Source organism: Schistocerca americana, chromosome 2 (genome assembly GCF_021461395.2).
Source record: "Schistocerca americana isolate TAMUIC-IGC-003095 chromosome 2, iqSchAmer2.1, whole genome shotgun sequence".
NCBI lineage: Eukaryota > Metazoa > Arthropoda > Insecta > Orthoptera > Acrididae > Schistocerca > Schistocerca americana.
The window spans coordinates 694,177,106-694,193,992 of NC_060120.1; the positions used below are offsets into that span (position 1 = coordinate 694,177,106).

Below are 16,887 nucleotides of genomic sequence, written 5' to 3' on the forward strand. Positions count from 1 at the left end.
ACAGGCCTTTCGTTTACAGCATCAAAATCTCTATCAACGCTCTCACCTATTCATACTGTCCTACGGACAAGCTCTATGGACATTTTGACGACATGAAATTCGTCGTTATCCAAAAACTGTGAAAACAAACTGTACCACCTAGCCATGTTGCACCAATGGACTTAAAAGAAATGCACTCAACAAATATTACTTAACCTGTGTGAGCATACCCCTGCAAGAGGCGTGTAGCACAATAATGGAGTCCAGACCCTAACTTTGAACATGCCCTTTATCACAACATGGACTTACAAAATTGAACATTCAGAATATGTAAATAAAACTGTAACATAAGAGAGAGCTGACATGCCTACATAATACATTAAAATAAGATTGACAATCAATAAAGGTATTTTAAACCCCAGACAGGCCAAAGATACAGTATAAGTTATAGCTAAAAATAAATTTTAATATGTTATGATTGTATGTAGAAGGGACACCGCTACTGTATACTGTCGTCCAGAAATCGTAGACCACGCCAGTATACAGTAGGGGAAAGGGCAATTGCATTGGATTTACAATTACGGGTATATGCTTAACTTTTTTGTCTATTTTTATTCATTCATTCGCCTAAGTAGTGCACAACAAAGGTTTAAACGTGGTATGCCCACAGCAATAAAGCCAGTGAAGCTAACGGAAAAAGCTGAAGAGCATTAATTTTCTTATTCTTGTAAAATCCTATCGTGTATTTCATTGATATTGACTTTTTCCGTCCATGATAGAGGGAGGACGTGGATTTCTATTTCGTTCACTAATAATGCGAAATTTATTAATTCTTATGGTACGAAATCAACTTCACTCACTGGTAACATATTTCACCTGATCTATCTATTTGCGTTATCGGTATCAGTAATACTTCGAGAGCAAGCCGGATGTCATAACATTGTCTTCAAAGAAGAGGATTTAAATAAGTTCAGGGCTTGAAGAACTGCTATCTAATAATCCAATATTATGTGTTACTGATTTTTCTTGTATATGAAAAATCACGTGCCTGACTGTCTGTAGTGTGCTTCACTCTGCATAGATTAGCTGAGGTACGCACTTCTGACCGAACTCACCATTGTTGTGGTTCTTGCACAGCACCAGCAAATGTCCATCGCAATTATTACCCTTAAAATTATTAATTACTAAGTAGCATGTTACAGAGTGAGTCCGACTGTACTACTTATTTGGGTTTTTTCCCCATTCCATCTCGCATATGAAGTCCAGGCGGAATGATTATTTAAATGCTTTAATGTATACTGTAACTAATCTAATCTTATCCTCATAAGTAGGCTATCTTGGGATAGTTTATGTCTATCATCAAGAGTCTCCCAGTTAATTTTTTTCAACATCTCAATGATACTGTCACACAGGTCAAACAAACCTGTGACTATTTGTGCTGCCCTTCTCTATATATGTTCAATATCTTCAATTCGTCTTGTATCCCCTGTTAGTCCCACACACTTGAGCAATGTTCTAGGATGGGTCATATGAGTGTTTTGTGAGCAGTCACCTTTGTAGATTGATTACATTTCCCCAGCATTCTACCAATAAACTGAAGCCTGCTACATGCTTTGCCTATGATGAGTCTATAGGATCATTCCATTTCACATCTCTACAGAGTGTTACACCCAGGTATTTGTGTGTATTGACAGATTTCAACAGTGACTCATTGATATTATTGTCTCAGGATGCTACAGTTTTTACATTTTGTGAAGTGCACACTTTATACTTATGAAAAATTAAAGCAAGTTGTCGATCTTTGCAACTATGTGAAAGATCTGATTGAAAATTTATGCAACTTCCCTCAGACAGTACTTCTGAAAATTTTTGCAGCTTCATTCAGACAGTACTTCATTGTAGATAGCTGCATTAATCATAGGATTAATAGAGTCTCCAAAGTCATTAATATACAATGTGAATGGTAAATTTTCTAAGAAATTTCCGTGTGGTACACAAAAAGTTTCTTCTACATCTGGTGACGACTGTCCTTCCAAGATAACCTGCTGCGTCCTCCCTACCAAAAAAACTTGTCTCATCACAGATTTCTTTTGGTACCCTCTACTATCATACTTTTGGTAATAAGAGTAAATGTGATACTGAGTCAAATGATTTTCGGAAATCAAGAAATGCTGCCTCTACCTGACTGTCGTGATATGAAACTTTGAGTATTTTATGTGAGAAAACGGCGAGTTGGGTTTCATATAATCGATGTTTAAGTAATCCATGCTGGTTAATGTGGCGGAGGTCATTCTCTTCGAGATACCTCATTATGTTTGAGCTCATAATATGTTCTATAATTTTACAACAAATCAAGGTCAAGGAAATTGGACAGTAGTTTAGGGGATCACTTTTACTACACTTCTTGTAGATAGGTATAACCTATACTTTCTTCCAACTACTGGGCACGGCTTCTTCTTCAGAGATCTTCGACAGAATCACTTAAAAGATAACTCAGCCAAAACTCAGTATGATATCTGATAAGGAGATTATTGGGCTGTGGACCTCTGTTCAGTTTTAAGGATTTCAGCGTTTTCTCAACGCCACTGACACTAATACTTATTGCACTCGTTTTTTCAGTGGTACAGGGATTAAATTGGGAAATCTCCTTGTACTTTCCCTGTTCGTTTTTCCTTTGTAAATGAACGTTTCAAATCCGAATTAAGCATAACTGTTTGTGCATTTCTAGCCTCAGTTTCAGTTCCTGTCTCATCTGTGAATGACTGGACGCTAACTTTGGTGTCATTAACGGAATTAACGTACAAAGAGGGTTTTATTGGGTTTTGTGAAACTTTATTTGACAACATTCTGTTATCGTAGTCATCGAAGGCTTCATGCATTGCTCTCTTGACAGCCAGCACCTCTTTATCTATTGCTCTTTGCTTTGTTTTATACCTATTACGAACTAGTCTCTGTACATTTACAAGTTTCTTTACAGTGACTGTATACCACAGACGGCTCCTCCCATCATGAACTTTTTTACTAGGTACATATCTATCCAGGCATGGTCAACTATGCTCTTAATGTTAAGCTACAGTCTTCTATATGCTCCTGTCTGATGTTAAAAATTTCAAGTTTCTCATTCAGGTAAGACACCGCCGCATCTTTTTGTAGGTTGCAGAACATATACACCTTTCTACTTGCTTTAGTAACCCTTTCTACTCTGGTAATCAATGTTACTACAAGTGCCTTATGGTAACTGATATTAGTTTTGATGTGGAAATCCTCAAAGAGGTCATGTGCATTTGTTGTCACTAGATCTAATATATTTCCTCAATGAATGGGGCTCTAGACTATCTGGTCTGAGTAGTTTACAGAGAAGGCAATTAGTAATGTTTCACAGATCGTGTTGTCACACCCACCATCAACAAAGTTGTAATTTTCCTAATTGTTTGTTGGCTGATTAGTCTCCAGCAATGAGTACATTATGAATGGGAAACTTTTGACCAAGTAAACTGAGATTTTCTCTGAAATTTTCAGTTACATCAGGAGGTGAGTCTGGTGGTTGATAGAAGGATCCAAGGACAGTTCTATGTCCACTCCTGATACTGAATCTTGCCAAAACAATCTCACCTGTAGCTTCAATTTTTGTCTCAGTGAATTTGAGATTCTTGTTTACTGTGACAAATACACCACCTCTAGTTCCCATTTGCCTATCCTTTCGATATGCACTTAAATTTTACCAACAATTTCATTGCTTTCAACTTCAGGTTCTAACCAGCTTTCTGCAACTAGGTTGAGGTTCACTGCTTTTCAGGAGTATTTCCAACTCTGACACTTTATTACTAATTGTTCAGCTGTTACCTATTAGGATTTTAACACTCTCACCTCTAAGGGCATTGGGCATTCATTTGGATCTTTCACTAATGGTTCAAATGGCTCTGAGCACTATGGGACTCAACATCTTAGGTCACCAGTCCCCTAGAACGTAGAACTACTTAAACCTAACTAACCTAAGGACATCACACACACCCATGCCCGAGGCAGGATTCGAACCTGCGACCGTAGCAGTCCCGCGGTTCCGGACTGCGGCACCAGAACCGCTAGACCACCGCGGCCGGCGATCTTTCACTAATATTTTTGGGTCTCCCACAGTTGTTGTTGTTGTCTGGAATACACAGAGAGTCGTCTAACTTAGGAAAACAACTTGCGTATACCCCAAAAACAGTCAGCTACCTGGGTAGCAGTCTCTCATGTGTGGTGCACATCTGTCCCATTTAGGGGGACCTTACAGGTCTCAACCTTATGGTGCAAGTCCAGGAAATCGCAGCCTATCTTGACACAGAACGTTTGATGCCTTAGAATCGACTCAAAGTTAGGGAACCAGAATCAGTTTTGGAGACAATGCTACAAATTGTGAGCTTTGTTGACGCTCTATGTGCAAGGTCGGTCTTCTCAGCCTTCTCTGCAAGTCGCTAGAATGATCCAAGTATGACCTTGGAGCCCAGAACACAACCACAAATTGTTCCAATGTGGACCATAATTTGCAGTTATCTGCACTCTGTTCCCTCAGTGGATGCTGCGATTCCATTTTGACATGTTGGACGAGAACCACAGGCATACACACCATACCTAGTATCTCTCCCTATCCCTCGCTGCCATTTGGTCAAGGGTTTCCAGTATTCACCATACTTTTGACCTCCCAATGATTAATGGACCCCTACCTTTTTGCATTTGTCTCCTTTTGACACAGGCCAAGCCAGGTCTTTACAAGATGATTCGCAACTGTTGTTAAAGGGGAAGAGCACATACACAACAATACAGCTTATGTATGCACATGCTGGAACCCACATTTATATGGAAATGACGGTCTCATATGATTTGTAGCTTGCTGGGATAACTTGTGTACTAGGGAAGGAAGTGCAGAACAATGCAAAAAGAGTGAGGACGCATTTTATAAATACACTCCTGAAAATTGAAATAAGAACACCGTGAATTCATTGTCCCAGGAAGGGGAAACTTTATTGACACATTCCTGGGGTCAGATACATCACATGATCACACTGACAGAACCACAGGCACATAGACACAGGCAACAGAGCATGCACAATGTCGGCACTAGTACAGTGTATATCCACCTTTCGCAGCAATGCAGGCTGCTATTCTCCCATGGAGACGATCGTAGAGATGCTGGATGTAGTCCTGTGGAACGGCTTGCCATGCCATTTCCACCTGGCGCCTCAGTTGGACCAGCGTTCGTGCTGGACGTGCAGACCGCGTGAGACGACGCTTCATCCAGTCCCAAACATGCTCAATGGGGGACAGATCCGGAGATCTTGCTGGCCAGGGTAGTTGACTTACACCTTCTAGAGCACGTTGGGTGGCACGGGATACATGCGGACGTGCATTGTCCTGTTGGAACAGCAAGTTCCCTTGCCGGTCTAGGAATGGTAGAACGATGGGTTCGATGACGGTTTGGATGTAGCGTGCACTTTTCAGTGTCCCCTCGACGATCACCAGTGGTGTACGGCCAGCGTAGGAGATCGCTCCCCACACCATGATGCCGGGTGTTGGCCCTGTGTGCCTCGGTCGTATGCAGTCCTGATTGTGGCGCTCACCTGCACGGCGCCAAACACGCATACGACCATCATTGGCACCAAGGCAGAAGCGACTCTCATCGCTGAAGACGACACGTCTCCATTCGTCCCTCCATTCACGCCTGTCGCGACACCACTGGAGGCGGGCTGCACGATGTTGGGGCGTGAGCGGAAGACGGCCTAACGGTGTGCGGGACCGTAGCCCAGCTTCATGGAGACGGTTGCGAATGGTCCTCGCCGATACCCCAGGAGCAACAGTGTCCCTAATTTGCTGGGAAGTGGCGGTGTGGTCCCCTACGGCACTGCGTAGGATCCTACGGTCTTGGCGTGCATCCGTGCGTCGCTGCGGTCCGGTCCCAGGTCGACGGGCACGTGCACCTTCCGCCGACCACTGGCGACAACATCGATGTACTGTGGAGACCTCACGCCCCACGTGTTGAGCAATTCGGCGGTACGTCCACCCGGCCTCCCGCATGCCCACTATACGCCCTCGCTCAAAGTCCGTCAACTGCACATACGGTTCACGTCCACGCTGTCGCGGCATGCTACCAGTGTTAAAGACTGCGATGGAGCTCCGTATGCCACGGCAAACTGGCTGACACTGACGGCGGCGGTGCACAAATGCTGCGCAGCTAGCGCCATTCGACGGCCAACACCGCGGTTCCTGGTGTGTCCGCTGTGCCGTGCGTGTGATCATTGCTTGTACAGCCCCCTCGCAGTGTCCGGAGCAAGTATGGTGGGTCTGACACACCGGTGTCAATGTGTTCTTTTTTCCATTTCCAGGAGTGTAATTTAAGAGTATCAAAACGTCAATTTTTTTTCATTTTGTGTGTCAAATATCGCACCGAGTTACTAAAAGGAACACAGTGTTACGAGTTGCCATCGTACCTCAGGGAAAGCTGATTTATTTAAGGTTAAGTTTAGTTGCCAGTAAAATGTAGATTTTTGTGAGATAGTCATGTCTTCCTCAATGTCTTTCCTTCAAGGTTTATAGGTTTTCTTTACATCTTTTACTTAGGTTTTAATAGTTCAAGTGCTTTATTTGCACTGGGGTTAGCTAGTGAAACTACATAAATATTGACAGGGCCATTTAACAGTATATATGTCTGCTACAAATATATGTTTAAGCAAACAACTCAAATACATTACTTGATACATACTTCACAAAAGAACCATTTTGCCACTCTTGTATTGTCTGAAGGTTTCAGTCCAGTTCTTTATCAAACATTGCAAATGCCTGACGACAAACAGATATATTCCACTTGCTAATCAATCTGATTGTACCCACAGTACTTTTTCGCTTCAACTTGAAACAATATTGCAATTCACTTCACTGTAAAATTTTAAATACCGACACATATAAAAATCCACTTTATAAATACAGGATGGTTCTTGCAGAGAAGATAACAGCAACCAACCACTTTTGATAATGCTATTTACTCACATAAATAGAGCCGTTAACGGTTTCGAACAGACAGTTTCATTGGCAGATGGCTTATTCCCGTTAGGAAACACTAATGTTGTAGTTTATGTTAGTTCTCACCTTTTATTCCTCCATGTGCAGAAAATTCCAAAACATGATGTGAGAAACTATTTAACTGTAATTGTACCTCATAACAACTTCAAACGATGTAAACAAATCACTAAAGTGAAAATGTTTCAGTTACTTAAGCCGAAAATTCCGCGCCATTACGTTGCAATGCTGACTGCCCGTGATTTAAAAGTGCTATTGAAAACATTTCTGGCCTATGATAATTATAACAGGAATGTGAGAAGGCTTAAGATAGTTAGGAATCAGACCTCACACATTCGTTATTTGTTCCACAACGCTTGTCTCCTACCAGTGATTGAGTATCTCCTTTCGCTCATATTGTACAGTTCAAACTGCTACCTCGCTGCTTCAGTTAATCTTTCTTCATTATAAAATTATAAATTTTAACAAAGGAAATAATTAAACGAAACAATTTACAGCAAATAACTAAAATAACGAATAAGAAATACTTAGAACAACAACTGATATCTACCACGAAAAACATGACGAAACGAAGCATGAAAGATGAGTGCACAGCTGTGTGTTCGGAGGAAATGAGTTCGGAGTCACGTGGTCAACAGCCGATGACGTTGGCCATCAAAACTTTCTTCCCATGAAACCCAGGGTAGTATGAATAAGATGAAGGATATACTTTATACTCGAAATTTCGAAGAACGATCTCAAGTTCAAATGAATAAAGCGAATCAGAGAATATGCTTCACCTGTGAACATTCTCAGCCTGAGTAAAAGGGTGGGAGAAGTTGCTCAAAACAAAGAACACTCTCTGATTCCGGTTGAATAAAACTAGAGGAGGTTCTCACTACCAGAGAACATCCCACCTTTTTTAACATGAGCTCTGTAGTATACTCGGAGCTGAGTATGTTTTATGGGGGTTAAGTTTTACCAACTTTTTGGCAGTATTGGCAGAATTTAGGTTTCTTGGAAAGCAAAAAAAAAAAAAAAAAAGTACTACATAGCCAAAAGAGATACTGAAGAGAGAATCTGTAGAAGTTTATACAGGTTTAGCAATAGAAACATTATTTGCCTGGCGAGCTTCCTTCCAGAAAAGTTGTGAAAGAAGAGGGGGCTGTCTTTCAGCAGAAGTTAAAATTAAAACATTTTTGCATAGCTCTTTAGCAAACGCAAGTTTTCAGACCGGTCTCCGAGAAGACTTAAGCGTACATCAAACTAATGTGTCACTGACATTCCAGATGTTCATTAGTATGTTTTCTCACAGTATAAATCTTATATTTTGCTATGTTAGAAATAAGTAGGCGGACCAGAAAAATAATAACTGTTTTATTACAAAAAAGTTTCCCTCGTGTCGAAAATTTGGTAACATCACATGAAAAAGCATTTTCGTAAACTGTCTGTAAAGATGGCTTCACAAACACACGTCCAATGTGACGCCACACTTTGTGGCTTACTGTAGTGGCATCGTAATGTTCGCTCAGGATGCCACAAATTCTACATAGTTTCACAGGTTTCAATATGGCATCAATTAAAAATCATATGGGAGGGTATAAATTTTATAGTGAAGGCTATGGCCTTAGAGCTGTGACAAGAGTTGAATACAAAGAAGACGAAACCGAAATGCTGGATCCGAAAATAGATTTCGCACAGGAATAAATCAGGGAAACAAACACGTTTATAAAAGAAATAACACTCAAGAGACGAAAATGCTGTTTGCAGTGGCAAACTAACCAATCTGCAGACACGCCACGCTTCCAAAATTTTAAAATCTTATTGTATTCGTTGATGTAGCATTTCGAATAACTAAGTTTTATTTAACAGCTGTCACATCAAACTCTTGAGCTATTACCTGCATATAAAACACAATTTATAGAATGTTTGGTCCCACAAATTGCGAAGTTTACACGACTTGCTCTTTTGGTTACATATATTAAATTTATTTCTTCATGGGATATGTCAATGGCTTGCAAATATTGCACACACACACACACTGCTGCAGAAAATCAAACATAGGCTGCTGTTCTTGTAGTTATAGAAGCTTTGCCAGTGTACCTGCCGATCATTGTTTTCACTTTCTTCAGAAACAAAACAAAAACACAATAAAGTCAAATGGAGGACAGCAGCATTTACTGTACGATAACTGCGACAGAATGCTCGTGTTTCGCGATACTGCCCCCAGGGAGCAGTGATGGTAGGAATGTGGGGCAAGAAAGTTCAACGAAGCTGAACTTTTTTGTTGCGTGACAAAATTTTCGTCTCATAAGTTGCGCCACTAAAAACTGGGAGTTCACGCACAGTCTAAAGGCCCGTCCACACGCAACGATCTGTCTGCGCAAATGTCTGCGCACATCACATCTGCGCAGACAGATCGTTGCGTGTGAACAGAAGATTTGCACCAACCTGAGGTGTGTGCAAACCTGGAAGTTGGAGTTGGAGGTTTGAGCGAAACCTCTCAAGTCTGTCGGTTCAAACCACATCTGCGCAGACAAGTTGGAGCGTGTGGACAGGAGATCGTCGCAAATCTGGCGCGAAACAGCTGTTTGCTCAGGCTAGTGTTTGTATTTGTGTGCACAGGGCATTAAAATGGCTGATACTCGTCAGTGTTCTCGAGAGTTTGTAAGTGAATTCATTGAAATATGCAGAAACCACCCATGTTTGTGAAAGATTAAAAGTAAAGAATATAGTGACCGAGACAAAAAGACAGCAGCATACAATGCTCTAATTGAAAAATTGCGGGCAGTTGGCGCCTCGGCAAACAGAGAAACGGTAATAAAAAAAATAATTTCGTTGCGAACTGGCGAAATTATTTGCGGATGGATGTCGAAACTTATAATTATCTCTTAAAGCATGTAACCCCTCATATTATGAGAAAAAGACTTGTATGAGAAGGGAAATTTCTCCTCATGAACGCCTGGCAGTAACATTAAGATTCCTAGCAACAGGAAGGAGCTACAATGATTTGGAATTTTCATCTGCAATATCGAAACAAGCATTGAGTGAAATAATACCCAACACATGTGAAGCTATTTACGTTTTCCTGAATGATGAGTTCATGAAGGCAAGTCAAGTAAATTAGTCTGTCAGCGAACTGTTTACCGAAAAGAGTTATCCAAAGTTCAGAAATCTAGAAGATCTGGTGTGGGAGTAGATCAAGTATACCAGCCAACGTTATGGTATTTTGATCTACTTGGCTTTCTTAGTGATCAAGAAACGCCAAGACCAAGCAGGAGTGAAGATGAAATTGGAGTGCCAATGTGCGAGGAAATGGAACACAAGGTTATGTAAAACAAAACAGGTTCGCCCTGCAATTCTCGCAGTAAATTTACGTGACAAAACTGCTTTCGCTTTAGCAGCCACTGTCTGCACCATTTTGACCGCTTTCTCTGTTTCCTGCGGTTGGTCTGAATGTTTTTTGCAACACAAGTTGCGAACACAGACCACAACAGAACTTCCTCCATTTCTATTTTTCAAAATAACTGAATTAAATTTTGACGTTTTCGGGGAGCGTAGTCGCTTGCCACTGATATTTCTTTTCTACACCGACAGATGGCGGGCGAGTAGTAGATTGGGGTTTGTGTCGTGTGAACACACCACATTTGCAGCGATCTTTTGCATGTACAGACATCTGCGCCGATGTCTGCGCAGACAGATCGTTGCGTGTGGACCGGGCTTAACAGAAAAGTAAAATCGACACGTAGTGCAATTCTTCCAGAACACAATGATGCCAGTTCTATATTAGTACACTGAATGAGCGAGTTAAATGAAACGTAACATTGTGTGTGCATACTGTGCTGGACACGGCAGACGGCACACACAGAGAAACTTCTCAAGAAGGAGGGGTGGTTGTGAGAAGAATTCCATCGACAGAAAATATGCTTCGAATTTTTTATTCATACGAAATTGAGAACTTTTCCAGAGAATGTTCTTTTGCTCTGAGAATGCTCTCCGGAGGATGTACTCTTTTTTATTCATACCACCCCCTGACGTACCGCAACGTGGCGTGACGCCAGATTGGATGCCACCGTTTGAAATGCATTGCGATATGTTTTGATGGGATGTAACGTGACGTCAATTGAACCATTAGTAGCTACACAAAGTGAGATTTGTATTATGGCAACAGAAAAACCTGTAATAAAAATTACTAGTTTCCTACAACTTTTGTCGTAAAAGTCGTTAACGAACCCGAAAACAGCGTTGCATTGTGGAAGAAATTTGTGCAATTTGGTACTGTCTATGTCCATTGTACAGCACGGCCATGGTTGAATACTTGAATAGACTACCACCAACGAGTTACCTCCGTCTGTATGTTGGAATATCGATTATCTACATAGCTACATGTCGACTATTCCTTAAAATTTGACCAATAGGGAGTGGCGGCAGGTATTTGATTTTGAAATTGGTGGCGTCGGCCTTCTCCTTGATTGAATCGAGTTTTTTTTGTATAACTGAGTGGTTGAGAGTTTATGTTTTATGATGGATGATACGAATTCTTTGTAAGTAAGCAGTGTATTGTATCTGTATTGCTAAAAAAAAAAATACGTGGAGACATGTTACTACATTGTCTAATTCTTATTGAATGAATGTTATTACAGATATTGACAAATATGCTTCGCGAGTTATTGTTTCCGTATGACTGTTTTGTGCTGTGCAGGCGAACTGAAGTTTCCTGGGAGTTGAGGTTTTTGTTTTAAATAAAGGCGGATTGCAAGTATCAATCAGTAAAATACTATCAGTGCCTGTGGTTCTTCATTTTAAATTCGTTTCTTTGCCAGTAGGCTGCAGAGTGGCGTATTACAACAATTATTGTTATTATCGGCGCGTTGTCTAGCCGTTATAGCTGTCTAAATTGTTGAATTAAGGTGTGGATTTTGCACGATTAAGGAATCTACATTTGTAGTCTGCAAACCGCCGTGGGGTGCATGACAGAGGGTACGTCCCACTGCACCAGTTACTAGGTTTTCTTCCTGTTCCATTCATGTATGGAGCGCGGGAAGAATGGTTGGTAGAATGCCTCTGTGCGTGCACTAATAATTCTAATCTTCTGCTTATGATCCCTGTGTGAGCGACACATAGGGGGTTGTAGCGTACCTCTAGAGTAATCATTTATAGCCAGTTCTTGAAACTTTCCTTTTTGGGATAGTTTACACCTGTCTTCAAGAGAGTGCCATTTCAATTCCTTCTGTGTCTCTCTGGCACACTCCCATGGATTAAAGAAACCTGTGACCATTCGTGCTTTCCTTCTCTGTATGCGTTTAATATCCCCAGTTAGTCCTATCTGGTAAGGGTCCCTCACAATAGAGCAATATTCCGTGATGTGTCGCATGAGTGATTTGTAAGTAGTCACTTTAGTAGACTGATTGCACTTCTGCAGTATTCCTCAAATAAACCAAAGCTTATCACCTTCTTTACCCGTGACCGAACCCATGTGATCATTCCATTTCATATCTGTACAAAGTGTTACACCTAGGTATTTGTATGAGTTGACCGATTCTAACAGTGACTCATGGATACTATATTCATAGGATACTACTACAATTTTTGTTTTGTGAAGTGCACAGTTTAGCATTTCTGAACATTTAGAGCAAGTTGTCAATCTCTGTACCATATTGAAATCTTACCAAGATCTGGCTGTATATTTATGCAGTTTCTCTCAGATAGTACTTCATTAGAGATAACTGCATCATCTGCAAAAAGCCTGATTTTACTATTAATATTATCTGCAAGGTGAAAGGGTCCCAACACACTTCCCTGGGGCACACGTGAAGTTAATTCATCTGACAATAACTCACCGTCCACGATAACATGCTGTGTGCTCCCTACCAAAAAGTTCTCAATCCAATCACAAGTTTCACTTGGTACGCTAAATGATCATACTTTGGCAATAAGTGTAGGTGTGGTACTGAGTCAGATGCATTTCGGAAATCAAGAAACACTGCATCTACATAGTTGCTTTGATCCAAAGCTTTGAGTACGTTATGTGAGAAAAGTGCTAGTTGGGTTTTACATGATTGATGCTTTCAAAAACCGTGCTGGTTGGCATTGAGGAGGTCATTCTGTTTAAGATACCTCGTTATGTTTGATCTCAGAATATGTTCTAAGGTTCTATAACAAATCAGTGTCAAGGATACTGGGCAGTAGTTTTGTGGATCACTTCTACTACCCTTCATGTAGATAGGTGTGGCCTGTGCCTTTTTCCAAGAACTGGGCATGGTTTTTTTCTTCAAGGGGTATACGATAGATTATAGTTAGAAGAGGGGCTAACTCAGCCGCAAATTTGGCATAGAATCTGACAGGGAGTCTATCGGGACCTGGAGTTCTGTTCAACTTTAAGGGTTTCAGCTGTGTCTCAACACCACTGACACTTATAGCTATTCTGTTTCTTTCTTTCAGTTGTATAGGGATTCCATTGGGGCAATTTTCCTGGGTTTTTCTTTGTAAAGGAACAGTCAATATTTCAGCTTTTGCTTTGCTGCCCTCAACTTCAGTTCCTGTCTGTCAGTGGACACTAACTTTCGTACCACTAAAGGTCTTTACATGCCACCAAAATTTCTCGAACTGTTCTACTGGGTACATATCTATCCAGTGGGTCATCAACTGTTCTTTTAAACTTGAGCCAGAGTTTCTCCATATGCTCCTGACCTGTGCAAAAAGTTTGAAGTTCCTCGTTGAGATAAGCATTACTAGATTTTTTTTATATAGTTTACTGAACATATGTATCTTTATGTTTGCTTTAGTTGTCCTTTGTACTGTGCTAATCATTGTTGGCACAACCGAATCTTAGTCACTGATACTAGTTTCAATGTGGACATCCTCAAAGAGGTCAGGTCTATTTGTTGCCACGAGATCCAATATGCTTCCGTCATGAACACGGCCCGTAACTATCAGTTTCACAGGATCTCTTATCACATCCACCACTAACAAAGTTGTCATTTTCCCAATTGTTGGATCATTAAATTCTTTACTGATGATTACAGAGTGACTGAGGAACTTAAGTACAAGTGAACTGAGGTTGCCTCTGAAGCTTTTGTCTACGTCAGGAGATGAGTCTGGTGGGCGATAGAAGGATCGAGTTATCATTTTATGCCCACCCCTTGCCCAAACAGTGTCACATGCAGCTTCAGTTTCTCTCTTGGTGGATTTGAGTTTCTTGTCTACTGCAACACCACCTCCATTTCTCATTAGCCTATCATTCCAAAATAGGCCTACATCTAAATTTTCCCCAAAAATATCACTGATATCAATTTCAGGTTTCAGCCAGCTTTCTGTACCTAATATTGCGTGAACTTCACTTCTTTTCATGAGTGCTTCACCCTCTGACACATTGTTACAAATGCTTTGGCAGTTTTCCATTAGGATTTTAGTACTCTCACCTGTGAGAGGCATTTCTTTTGGTCTTACACTGATACTTCTGGGTTTCCTGCAGCCATTGTTATCTGGATTGGATGGAGAGTATAAATAAAAAATAATAATAAAAAAACTGTGCACCCCACATACAGTCAGCTACCTGAGTAGCAGCCTCTGATGTGAAGTGCACAGCTGACCTATTTAGGGGGACCGTATAGTTCTCAACCCTATGGCGCAAGTCCAGGAAGTCACAGCCTAGCTTGTCACAGAACCTTCAAAATCTTTGTTTCAGTCCTTCCACTTGAGTCAGAAACAAAGGGCCATGATCAGTCCTGGGGACAATGTTGCAAATTGTGAGCTTAGTTGACACTCCATGTGCAAGGCTGGTCTTCTCAATCTTCTCTGCCAGTTGCTGGAATTACTCAAGAATGACTCCGGAGCCCAGATGACAGCCGCATTTATTCCAATTTGTGCCACAAGTTGCAGTTAGTTGCACCCTGTTCCCTCAATGGCTGCTGGAATAGCCTCTTCATCATGTTGAATGAGGCATCCAGGCATACACACTGAATGCACCTGGTGTCCTTTCCTCTGCCTTGTTACAATTTTCCTTTTGAGTACTGTCATTCACTGTACGTTTGAAATGCCAATGGTTAATAGAACCATACCCTCTTCCTGACACCAGACAAAACAGTTTTCCCCAAAACAGGTGAGGTGAGTCCCACTGGCTCAGTTTCAGTGAAAGACAGCGCCTCAAACTTGTTGGTTAGGGGCATTGGCACAATAGCTTGGTCCCCATCCACCCTTACAGGACATCTAGATCACTGATGTGCCACTCACAGTCAAGTGGACAGGCAATGAAAGACCCTGTACTTTCTGCAGAGGAGACAGAATCCACAGAAGAGGATAGTACTTGAGATAACTCTGGTACAGGTATCGCAGGTATATGACTCTTGGGAGCTCTTCCAGCACACCGATTCACAGCACCTGAGCAGCTGTCAATCATTTGACCGTAGTCAGGGGATTTCCAGCTGTTTACAAATGTCATCCAACTCTTCCCATGTTTGAGAACAGCATTCTCAGTAGGGCTGCATTTTGGCTGGTGCAGCGTGTGACAAGGCAGTGAACAAAGGGCTTTAAATTATGCCTGCCGATTATCTTTTAATCTGTGGTGCTAAAAAGTTGCTAATTCCATATAAGAACTGAAGCAGATAAACAAAACAAGATTTCTACTAATGCAACACAAAAACCTGTTGTAGAAATTACTAGTTTCCTAAAACGTTTTGATATTAATTATAGTTGTTAGCAAACTCGAAAATAGAGTTAATGTACGATAAATGTAGATAATATATAGAGCTGCTTCTCTTTAAGGGAAAACTGTATATAACACGAAACATTAGTTGGAAAATCTGCTAAGTAACTAAAACACTAACCCTGATTGCTCATAGATTAAGGACAATGGTAGCTTCCGAAAATTCTCAAAAATGCACTTTTATTTGCATTGATATACAGTGAAATTCAGGGGTGATGTATACTTTCCTTGAGCCATGAAATGTGAATGTAATCATTCAGTTTAATACTGTTTGAAACTGGCTGTGACATGAATATGAAATCTTAGTAAACATTGTACATTTATTTATTTATACTTTGCCCATGGACTGTAGCTTAAAATTTGCAGCTGATAGTGTAGGCTACAGTTTTATATGCACAATAAATGTGCATACAATAAAGAAACAAGGATTACATTTTATTGGGAAATGTGAGGTTATTACATATTTGTTTAATTTGATATTTAATTCTCCCTTAAACTATATACACATTTATCTGTAAGATACATCGTTAAAAGATGAAATTTAATACCTTTACTTCCTTGATTGATTTTAATAGCTTATTGTAAAACATTTTGTGTGCTTCATTGGGAACACTCATTGTGTATGAGATTTCACTGTCTTGTGTATAATTTTCCTTTCCTCTTGTTGTGTGGCCATGTAAGTCTGTATTTAGGTGGTGTTTATCACTTACACTGTCATAATAATATGGTGTTCAAAAGCTTGTCTACAAGTTTGTGTGGGTGGTATTTTGGCTGTAGGCTGCATCTCACTGGCATTTTCTGAATTTTAAATATTATTTTTAAATAGATACCTTGTGCATTTCCCCATATACGAATTTTGTACGGGAAATGTGGGAACCCATGTCCATAGTAGTGTCCTGGAGAACTTCATCATCCAAAACTTTTGTCATTTTGCGTATGAGGAAAACTGGAATGTTTCTTTTTACACAGTATGTGTGTTCTTCCCGTGTCAAGTGCTTATCTATAATAGTTCCTGATTAGATTAGATTAGTACTTGTTCCATAGATCATGAATACGACACTTCGTAATGATGTGGAACGTGTCAGGTTAATAAAAGATGTCTACCCAAGATATTACATTACACAAAATATTACATGACACTTAATTTTTGTTTTGTTTTGTTTATTGGGGGTGGG

The 16,887-nt window shown here is 40.6% G+C and overlaps 1 protein-coding gene across 2 annotated transcripts in view; it reads left to right on the plus strand.

The window, feature by feature from the left end:
- The first annotated feature begins 11,424 nt into the window (after window positions 1-11,424).
- The window catches only part of LOC124595580 (protein regulator of cytokinesis 1-like), a 239,812-nt gene continuing 234,349 nt past the window's right edge, over window positions 11,425-16,887 (plus strand). For both annotated transcript variants that reach the window (XM_047134370.1, XM_047134371.1), the window contains exon 1: window positions 11,425-11,552. In XM_047134370.1, the coding sequence (XP_046990326.1) occupies window positions 11,530-11,552 (23 nt within the window). In that variant the 5' untranslated portion in view covers window positions 11,425-11,529. The remainder of the gene's footprint in view (window positions 11,553-16,887) is intronic.